At 52.1% G+C, this 10,320-nt stretch overlaps 1 protein-coding gene across 1 annotated transcript; it reads left to right on the top strand.

The window, feature by feature from the left end:
• The first annotated feature begins 1,390 nt into the window (after nt 1-1,390).
• Mydgf (myeloid derived growth factor) lies at nt 1,391-10,106 on the top strand. Its single transcript, XM_032900746.1, has 6 exons — nt 1,391-1,577; nt 2,729-2,779; nt 5,844-5,905; nt 6,553-6,634; nt 7,087-7,159; nt 7,844-10,106. Exons 1-6 carry the CDS (start codon nt 1,425-1,427, stop codon nt 7,921-7,923), a joined length of 501 nt encoding a protein of 166 aa, XP_032756637.1. The 5' UTR covers nt 1,391-1,424; the 3' UTR covers nt 7,924-10,106.
• The last annotated feature ends 214 nt before the right edge of the window (nt 10,107-10,320 follow it).

Below are 10,320 nucleotides of genomic sequence, written 5' to 3'. Positions count from 1 at the left end.
TTTTTCACCACCTTTTCCCTGCATTGGGCTCATGGATAAGGGTGGAAAGTCCTGCCTGCAGCTGGCTTTTGCTGAGGCACCATCTCTGTGGGGCTGCTGGGGCATGGGGGAGGCCTGAGAGGAGATGAGCCTCCCCCACAGGGCTGTAGGCTGAGATGTCACTGGTGCTGCCACTTGTTGGCCATTTTATTGCAGTGGCCCATAGGCTGGGGTGAGAAGGAGGACCCTGCCACTATTTTGATGACTTTTGTGGTGCATCGCTCAGGGACTGGGATGTGGCAGGCTAAGGTGGCATCAGCCATTTGAGGGGAAAGAGGCCCAGTACTTGTGACTACATTGAGGATCACTCGGCCCTGGAGTCTAATTTTTAAAGTTACATACTTATTTTCTGTTATGCAAGGCTGCTTGCCCCAGCTCACTTGTAGTGAGGGCAGCTTTTAGGAGTCAATTCTGCCACCACCTAGTTCCGAGGGCTGGAGGATGGTCAGCTGTCATGGCTGCAAGCCCCTTTATTCACTCTTGCATCTTGCCAGCCAGCCGAATGATGGGAAAATTAATCAGCAGTAGAGGGCTGGTCAGGCATGCCCGGTAACAAGCAACACCTGGACTTATAGGAAGCTGCTATACTAGAAGAGTCCACTTAAAATACTGTTATTATAGTATTTTTATGTGTGCATGGCGTTTTGCCCGCATATATGTCTATCTGTGCATATCTGGTACCTACAGAGGCCAGAAGAGGGCATCGGATCTCTTGGGGCTGGAGTTAAAGTTGTGGAACCACCATGTGGGTGCTGGGACTCAAATCTTGATCCTCTATAGAACAGCCAATGCTCTTAATTGCTGAGCACTCACAATAAAATATTTTTGAGTAAAACTTAAAATATAAAGTAAGTTCTAAACGAAAAACAATCAACAGGTGGTGATGGTGGCCTACGCCGTTAATCTCAGCACTCAGGCAGCGGTCAGGCAGATCTCAGTTCGGGGCCAGCCTGGAGAAGAGTTCCAGGACCCTGTCTCGAAAATCATAACCCAAAAGATAGACAAATATAAGTGAAGTAAACCATATTAACAAGATAATCTAACAAAACTAATCACAGTCACCACCCCCCACCACCCCCATACTCCCCTGATGTGAGTACGGGAGCCCATTTAAGTTAGACATAAAAAATGTCCGGGAAAAAGGTAAATGTGACGTACAAACTCTGACGCCAACAGCACTGAAATAGTCCCCCCCCCCGCAGACGTGAGCGCCAATCAGAGGCGCTGTAGATCGTCACGTGCCAAGGCGAGTCCCGCCCCAACATGGCATCCAAAGCAGCCGCCAGGTCTGGCGGGGCGAGGTGAGAACGTCACAGTTCCGCGCCACGTGTCCAGCGCGGGTTGCTCCACGTTCGCGAGCGCCTGCGCATTGCCCCGGAAGCAAGATGGCGGCCCCCAGCAGTGGCTTCTGGACTGCGCTGGTCCTGGCGGCCGCGGCGCTGAAGTTGGCGGCCGCTGTGTCTGAGCCCACCACCGTGCCATTTGACGTGAGGCCCGGAGGTGTCGTGCATTCCTTCTCCCAGGACATAGGACCCGGGGTACGTGCTACAGGGGCATCGATGCCTCTGGACTGCCGGTATTGGGCGGAGCCAGACTCGGGACCAGGTTGTCCTGGAGACTGGTCAGCCTGGCAGGGGCAAGGTTACATGAAGAAAGGATGAGGCTGCCTCATCTGTCACCTGTCAGTCATTTTCTACTTGCAAGGCGACGTCCCCTTGCCCATCTCATTCTAGAAATGGTTGATAAGAGCAGCGGACCTAGGCGACTGGTTATACAAGTCGCACGAGGATTGTTCACTGAACTCGAACTAGAGAGGAAGTACCCCAGGCATTTCACGGGTCCATCAACTCCCCTCTCAATGGTTGTGAAGCCAGCAGCCAGCCTAGCCTCTGCCCCAACCTGACTTCTGCGACAGCTGTGTCCCTGGTGACCGTTTGTTGAGAACATTATTATAGTCCTATGCTTCCTAGCAGGTTTGTGTTGAGGCAGGAAGTAGTGAAAGCTTATTATACTTGTCAGGTGCCCCAGGTACTGACCTCATAGCCAGTGTTCTAAAGGGGCAGCTGCTGAAGGCCATTTGACCTTCCCAGGAAACCACATGGATTTGAGCAAAGTTCTGACCTCCTGAGAGGAAAGATATCAGATGGTCACTGGAGGGCGTCACAGGGTCTTTGTTTTATATGGTACCGAGGGATGGAACCCAGGGTCTCAACTAGGCTGAGCCAGTGTTCTGTCCCAGCCTTAGGTAGGGCTCCACCCCTGACCACGCCCCCAGCTCCTCCATGGGAGATTCTAGGCAGGGCTCCACCCCCAAGTCACCCAGCAGCCCCTCACAGTTGATTTTTTTTTTTTTTTCTTTTTTTTTTCGGAGCTGGGGACCGAACCCAGGGCCTTGCGCTTGCTAGGCAAGTGCTCTACCGCTGAGCTAAATCCCCAACCCCCTCACAGTTGATTTAAGACAGTCTCAATCCTTGACATCTGGGCAGGGGCTCTACTGCTGAAGTACATCCCAGTCTGTACTGTTTTACGCCAGGACAGCACCTTGATAAGTCACCCAGGCTGGCTAATGTCCCATTTCTGCCTCAGCCTCCTGGGAACCAGAGATGATACCATGCCCGTTATGCTAGGGTCTTGATTCCGAGCGTTGAAACCCTTGCCCTTCAGCCTCCTTTTATTTTTCCTTCTACAGGGCAAGTTTACATGCACATTCACTTACGCTTCCCAAGGAGGGACCAACGAGGTAAGTTACTCAGGGTGTCACACAGATGGTGTCAAGGGAAAGTGACCAGACACTTGGGGCACTGAATTCTCAGTTCCCTTGAGCCCGAAGGACCCCTAGTTGCCTTGGCTTTCGCCTAGTGGAACCAGCAACCCACAGTGCGGATTCCTGACTATCAATCTATGTGTGATCACCCACTGTGGTTCTTACTGTTTTAGTCATGTTATAAGATGGGCTCTTACTGTGTAGCCCTTGCTGACCTCAAACTGCCTTTTCTCTACCTGCTCTGCGTCCTGAGTGCAGGGTAACAGTGCCACTACTATGGGCAGTGGACCCTTTGTTATCACAAGAAGGTCTGTGGCTTAGGAGCTCACCTGGGCAGCCAGCCTGGGAGAGTGCTCAGGAAAGCCTATGTGTGATCTGGCAAGAGGGCCGATAGCTCGGCAGCATACAGGGCACAAAGCAAATTGTTGTGAGGTTGGCTGCCTGTACGCTATGCAAGGCAACTGCCACACACAGGTCAGTTCATTCAGGGGAAATATCAGTGTCTCCGGAACCTTGGACATGAATGTTCTGAGTAGAACTTCCCATGGCAGCAATGAATGGGAAGGTGCCTTAGTGACCGTGGATGGATGGGCCTGCACAGCACTTGAGTGACTAGGAATATCACACACCCATGAATAAGAGTGTTATGTAAGGCGTGGAGAGAGATAACAGCCCTGCTTGGGACATTGAATGAGTGACTTTGTTACGTACATAGCAAACAAAGAAATGGAGAGGCTACAAACAGCAAAACACCTCAGTGAGCAGAAACCAGCATGCAGTAACCACAGAGGCCAGAACAGGCCATCAGATGTCCTAGAACTGGAGTTACAGTTGTGAACCACCAATGTGGGTGCTGGGAATCAAACTTAGGTCCTCTGCAAGAGCAGCCAGTGCTATAACCACTGAGCTATCTACAAATTCTTGGATATGAATATGAAGAAACCATCAGAGGAAGCAAGATGGCAGTCTTCTGGGTAGCTCATGGGCAAGCCCCCAGGACCTAGCTCCCAGCCTGTCTCCTCCATGTAGTCTGGCTTTTTAAGCTTATGTATGTAGTAGATGTGCGGGTGTATACTTGTTAGTGTGTTGCTCTCTGAGGTTAGAGGAGCTAGAGTTAGTCAGTGGTTGTGAGCTGCCCTGTGGGTTCTGGGAACTGAACACGGGCATCCTTTAGGCTTACCATTGCTGTGATGAGTCACCATAACCCAAGGAAGCCAGGTGGAAAGCGTGTGCTCCGCTTACACTTCCATATCAGTCATCATTGAAGAAGCAGGACAGGAACCTGGAGGCAGGAGCTGATGCAGAGGCCATGGACGGTGCTGCTGACTGGCTTGCTCTCATGGCTTGCTCAGCCTGCTTCTTAGAGAACCCAGGACCACCAGCCCAGAGAGTACTCCACCAACAGTCAGCTGCATCCCCATTGATTACTAATTAAGAAAATGCTCTGGAGGCTCGTGGAAACTCTGATTTTATGGGGTGTACCCTCCTCCCCTGTGCCTCTAGTCTGTGTCAGGTTGAGATGCAAGTGTCCAGGGCAGCAGATCCTCAGGGGTAGTACCTGCTCCTGAACCTCTCTCCAGCAGTCTGCAGTTGGCTGTGGGGGTGGCTTATGCCTGCTGTTGTCACTGCTGCCCATTACAGGGCTGGGCCATCCCTCCCCCAAGACCATGGAGGGTGCCTGAGACACAGATCCCACTTCCAGAACCAGCTTCCCAGTGAGCTTGAGGGGAGTGTGACAGTGACCGTTTCTGTTACAAGGAGGGTGGCACTGACACTGCCACAGTCTGGAGGGACCTCCAGGATGCTGCTCAGGGAGACAGGGACAAGTCATGCTGTGGGATTCCATTACAGGAAGTATCCAAGACAGGAGCCCTGACAGAGGAAGTGGATGTGCTGGGACCAGAGAGAGGCTTGCCAGAAGGCTCATCACAGGGCTTCCTTTTGGACTGATGGATTGTTCTAGATACATGGTAGTGATGGCTACACCGTGGACTGGACTTCACAGATTTGCGTGATTTAATGTGAATGATCCAGGGAATGGAAATTTTCTACTTTATTCTGTGAGCAGTTTTAGGGTTTGTCTGTGCCTGAGATTAAATGACTATAAGAGTGCCCAGTAGCAAGCAGGATGGGTGGCAGCTCTCTTCTGGCTGAAGCAGGAGGATCGGGAGTTCAAGGTCCTTCTCCACTTCACAGAGAGCTCAAGGACAGCCTGAGCTACACAAAACCAAAAGAGGGCCTCAAGTCTCCATAACTAGTTGCAGTGGCTGTGAGCCACCACATGTGTGTAGGGAATAGAACTCAGATCCTCTGAAAGAGCTGCCTGTGCTCTTAGGTGCAGAGCTGTCTCTCCAGCCCTGGCTGGTTTTTGGCTTTGGTTTTGGTTGATTGTGTTGGATGGTTGGTTTTTGATAGTCTCATGTAGCCCATGCTGGCTTCCTACTCCTTCCGTAGCTGAGACTCAATTCTGGTTGTCCTGAGTGCTGGGTGTTAGGGTAACAGCATCCCCCATTGACCATCGACTATTACAGACGTTCTCTACTGCATATGCACACGCCACAGTCCACACAGGACAAGTGGGGAACAGGCTATGTGGTGGTCCTGCCACCCTGAGGAAGCTCCAGTGTGTGTGTTGGCACCAAGGCACTGAGGAGAGGAGGAAAGGGAGGGGAAGACAGCAGAGAGCAGGGCAGGGGGCTGAGGAATCTGGGTAGGAATGGAGCCAGAGGGTTGGGGATTTAGCTCAGTGGTAGAGCGCTTGCCTAGCAAGTGCAAGGCCCTGGGTTCGGTCCTCAGCTCCGAAAAAAAAAAAAACGAGGAATGGAGCCAGAGCACCATGGTTGACACTGGTGTGCAGTTCCCAACTGAATTTAGACAGGGTCTCGCTGTTGCCATTGGTTCTCAGGACATCTTACAGGATAGTTTCCTGATCCAGTGGCAGGGCAGTGTCTGCTGCTTTAGTAGGATGCCGAGTTTAGGCGGGACTATGTGTAGCGGGCCTTGCAAAGAGGCTCATCAAGCCTGTCCTCTCCCTCCCCAGCAGTGGCAGATGAGCCTGGGCACAAGTGAAGACAGTCAGCACTTTACCTGTACCGTCTGGAGGTGAGCCCCATATGCACAGCTGGGATCTCTCTCTGTCTGTGTGTCTGTCTCCTCTGTCTCTGTGTGTCTCTTTCTCTTTGCAGCCACTGTACATGTGCATACCATGATCCACGCAGGACAGATGGAGAACAGGCTGTTCGGTGGCCAGTCCTGCGACCTTGAGGAAGCTCCAGTGTGTGTGTTGACACTGAGGCACTGGGCAGAAGAGGGAGGGAGGGAAGATGGCAGAGAGCAGTGCAGGGTCTGGGGCATCTGGTTGCATGGCAGGAAGACACCAGAGCGCTGTGCAATACAGCCAACTGCTGATTCTCTTGTTCAGTTCTGGGGAGACAGAAATTAGAACATCCGGAGCTCAAGGCCAGTCTTGGCCACATAGTTAGTTGGAGGCCATTCTGGGCTAACTGAGACTCTGTCTCAAAAACCAGTCTTGAAACAAAACAAGAAGATAAACACTGAGAGGTAGCCCTGACTCTGGAGCTCCCTTCCCCCCTTCCCTACTCCCTGGCACCCACAGAGCTACTTCCTGCCTCTGGCTTTGGGTGTCCTGGAAATTTACCACAATGGAGTTCCACATCACCAGGCTCTTTCCAGGGCCTCAGTTGGGTCCTCTCCCCCAAGTCCCCATGCTGACTCTTATCTCCCCACAGGCCCCAGGGGAAATCCTACCTCTACTTCACACAGTTCAAGGCTGAGTTGCAGGGTGCTGAGATCGAGTACGCCATGGCCTACGTGAGTACCAGTCACAGGGACCTGGGGACCAAGGGGCCTGCAGGGCCCCAGATACCATTCACTGCAGAGGACAGGACCCAGCCACCCTCTCGATCCCCCCATGAGCAGGAGGCCCACTGTAGGGGTAGTCCCTGCAGAGTTGCTGGAGGAGCCAGGGTGGCCTTGGTCAACTCCTGCCCCTCAGGTAGCCGATGATAGGCTCTTCCTCCAGAGCACCAGAACCCTCAGCAGCCTCATCAAGTGTGCTTTTGAAAGCCAAGGTGACAGACTGAGGCTGTCCATCCCCTGTGATCAGACCCTCTGCCTGCGCTCACCCTGGACTATACCCTGGGAATGCCATACCCACACTAAAAAGTATGCCTGGCCACAGTGCCCAAGAGACCAAACCAAGGGGACTGGAGGGGACTTCTCTCTTCATGATGTATGTCTGCTGAAGTGCTGTTTTATTTCAGTCCAAAGCTGCATTTGAGAGAGAGAGTGATGTCCCCTTGAAAAGCGAGGAGTTTGAAGTGACCAAGACAGCAGGTAGGTGACATGGGTCCCAGCAGGCAGAAGGCAAGCCAGCACCCAGAAAGAGCCATTTGGAGAGAGGCAGAGGAGGGTCCTCGTGACTATGTTCTGCAGATCAGAAATTATCTTGAGAAAGGGCTATGGGCTAAATACAAGCTGCTCGTGGGATGGACTCTGTGTCAAGGTTGCTCCAGCCAGTTTAGCTCACAGCGTCCTAGTCACCAGTCCTGGTCTACTTTCTGTTACTGTGACACAACACATCCGAGGTAGGCTGCTGTATAAAAGCAAAAAGGACCATTCAGTGCTCCAATCTAGAGGATCAAGTACACGAAAGTACCCTTACTAGACTCTGAGGACCTGGTGAGGGAGACACTGGCAGAGCCAGGGAAGACAGTCCACACCCTCACAAGAGCCTAGTCAAGGCTTCACCTGGGGATTCTAGGCAGAAGCTCCACCCTGGCCACGCCCCCAGCTCCCTCACAGGAGTAGGGGTGGGATCCTAGGCAGGGGCTCCACCCTTCACCATTCCCCCTAGCCCTCTTTGTAATTTCCCAGGCAGGCGGGGCTCTCCTTGTGTCACACTGCTGGGCTCTGCAGTTTCTACTTTCACCCACCTCTTCACCCTGCCATCCCTGGCCTCTGTTAGCACTGTCTGGTCTCAAAATCATGTCAGGGTTGAACTGTACTTGTGTCTTGCAGTGTCTCACAGGCCTGGGGCCTTCAAAGCTGAGCTCTCCAAGCTGGTGATCGTAGCCAAGGCGGCACACTCGGAGCTGTGACCCTTACCTGTCATGAGCCTTCACGTCCTCTTTCCTGAGGCACACTGGCCTGGACTGCTTGTCTAGGGCACTGGTTCCTATGGGAGCTGGCATTGCCCTGTACAGGTGACACTGTGTCACTCTTCAGAACTCTCTGAGCCCTGTCGCCCATCTCACCAGGGAAGGTGCAGGACATGTGCGGGTAGGATGGAAGGACATCCTGGCTTTCCTAAGGCAAGACGTGGTGTGGTTTCTCCTCTGAGCCCTCCCAGCACCACTTCCTAACCCCACACAGGGCACCTCCACTCAGAAGGATGGGAAAAGATAGAACAAATAAATAAGTAACACCTTAGCAGAGGCTCTCTGGGGTGAGGACTCAGGCATGACTTCTCACCATCTTCCACAGTAGCATAGCAGGTGCAGGCACGTGGCCTCTCCTAATGACTGGCACATAGGTGCCAGCACAGTGGGTCCCAAGGCAGCCAATGACTTTGCACCCTCAAGGATGGGTCACTCTCCTGAGACACCATGTTGCCTTGAATCCACACTGTGTTCTCTATCTAGCAGGACAAGGCCAATGTCCCCACAGATTCTGGCTTCAGGTGGGTTTTTAAAGTCGGATGGGAAGCAACATGTATTTAGATTTTTCTTATGCTGTGTCTGTGAGAAGGGGAGGAGGAGTCTGAGTTAGTGAGTGCTGTGAATTTGTGCTATTTGTGTGCTCATGGAAACAAGAAGAGGGCATTGCATCTCCTGGCCCTAGAGTTACAAGTGGTTGTGAACTGCCTGTGGGTGCTGGGAATTGAACTTCAGTCCTCTGCAAAAGCAGCCAGTGCTTTTAACAGCTTAGCCACCTTTATAGCCCTATAAGAAAAAAATAAAACAGGGGTGGGGGATTCAGCTCAGTGGTAGAGCGCTTGCCTAGCAAACGCAAGGCCCTGGGTTCAGTCCCCAGCTCTGAAAAAAAAATAATAATAATAATAAAAAAATAAAGCAAAGGCCTGGAGAGATGGCTCAGTGGTTAAGAGCACTGATTGCTCTTGCCAAGGTCCTGAGTTCAATTCCCTGCAACCACATCGTGGCTCACAACCATATGTAATGCCAATGCCCTCTTCTGGTGTGTCTGAAAATAGCAACAGTGTACTCATATAAATAAAAAAATCTTAAAAAAAAAATCTAGCAAACCACCTGAAGCCAAGGAACCCTAAAGTTCCTAAAGTGGCCTTAAAGTGTCCAAGCCTTTCAGACGGACCTTGGGGCCCTCCAGCTACGCCTTTGGGCCTGACATCTCACTGGACATCCAGTGAGGCACTGAGACTACCAGACAGGTCTGTACCTTACAAGGATCTGCAGGGGTGCTGCACCTTTTCACATACGTTCGTGCGTGCATGCGTGTGTGTGTGTGTGTGTGTGATCCCACAGCAAGGGCCAAGTACCCTTTTTGTTCCCCGTTCAGCCATTAGGTAAAGGCAAGGGCATCGCTGTGAGTTGGAGGCTAGCCTGGACTACATACAGAGTTCCAGGACTACATAATGGGGCTATACCACAAGAAAGGGAATCTGGCCATTAAGACAAGAGGATATTTCACATAGCTTATACCCTTGGAAGGACAACCATCAGTGGTGCCTTAGGGGCCTGAGGTTCCAGGGACTCTGAAACATGAATTTAGGCCCAAGCCCTCAAGCTCCTACGTAAGAAAGAGCACAGCACGGATGAAGTGAGGCCAGGCCATGTGGCTGCTCCTGTGTGCCTTTCAGAGTCTCCAGTTATTACTCAGGATACAGAGTAGGTAGAACTGAGTGCCAGGACATATTAGCCCTTTAATGTGTTTCTGGGCGGGAAACGTTGGGAATGAACCAAGCACTTTAAGTATGGGAGGGCAGTGATGCTGCAGAGCCACACCCAGATCCTCAGATCATCTTACTGAAGGCCACAGCCACCGGCCTGTGATGGAGTGGGACCTGGTGGGGGAGCCAACCCCCATCCTGTTATCCCTGGGCTGGGCAGATTAATCTTGGCTGTGGGTGCTTGAGAGCCATGGAACATAGGACGACGTGTGGGACTTGACTCTCCTTCCTTTCTGTGGTACCCAGGATCAGATAGACTTAGGTCACCAGGCTGGGAGTGGAGTACCTTGGTGGCAGAGCCTCTGTGTAGTGTTCATGAGGCCCAATGACACAAAGTAATAAAGTGTGCTCCCGGTGCGCTCTGATTCTTATCTCACCCTTATGAAAACAACCCCACAGAAACTCAGACTGTCTCCCTTATTGGTCCACTTGGTCAGCACAAGGGACAGCAGCCTGCATGCTGGTATTCCAGTTTTAAGACCTCTCTTTAGGCTTAAAGTGAGGAAATCCCTGTGGCGTTGGAACACTGAGAAAGGCTTCAGGGACCTGACCCCTCATCATCAGTGAGGGT

Source organism: Rattus rattus, chromosome 4, assembly GCF_011064425.1.
Source record: "Rattus rattus isolate New Zealand chromosome 4, Rrattus_CSIRO_v1, whole genome shotgun sequence".
NCBI classification, from domain to species: Eukaryota; Metazoa; Chordata; class Mammalia; order Rodentia; family Muridae; genus Rattus; species Rattus rattus.
The sequence above is the reverse complement of the archived record's forward strand: the minus strand, read 5'-3'. Positions and strand labels throughout refer to the sequence as shown.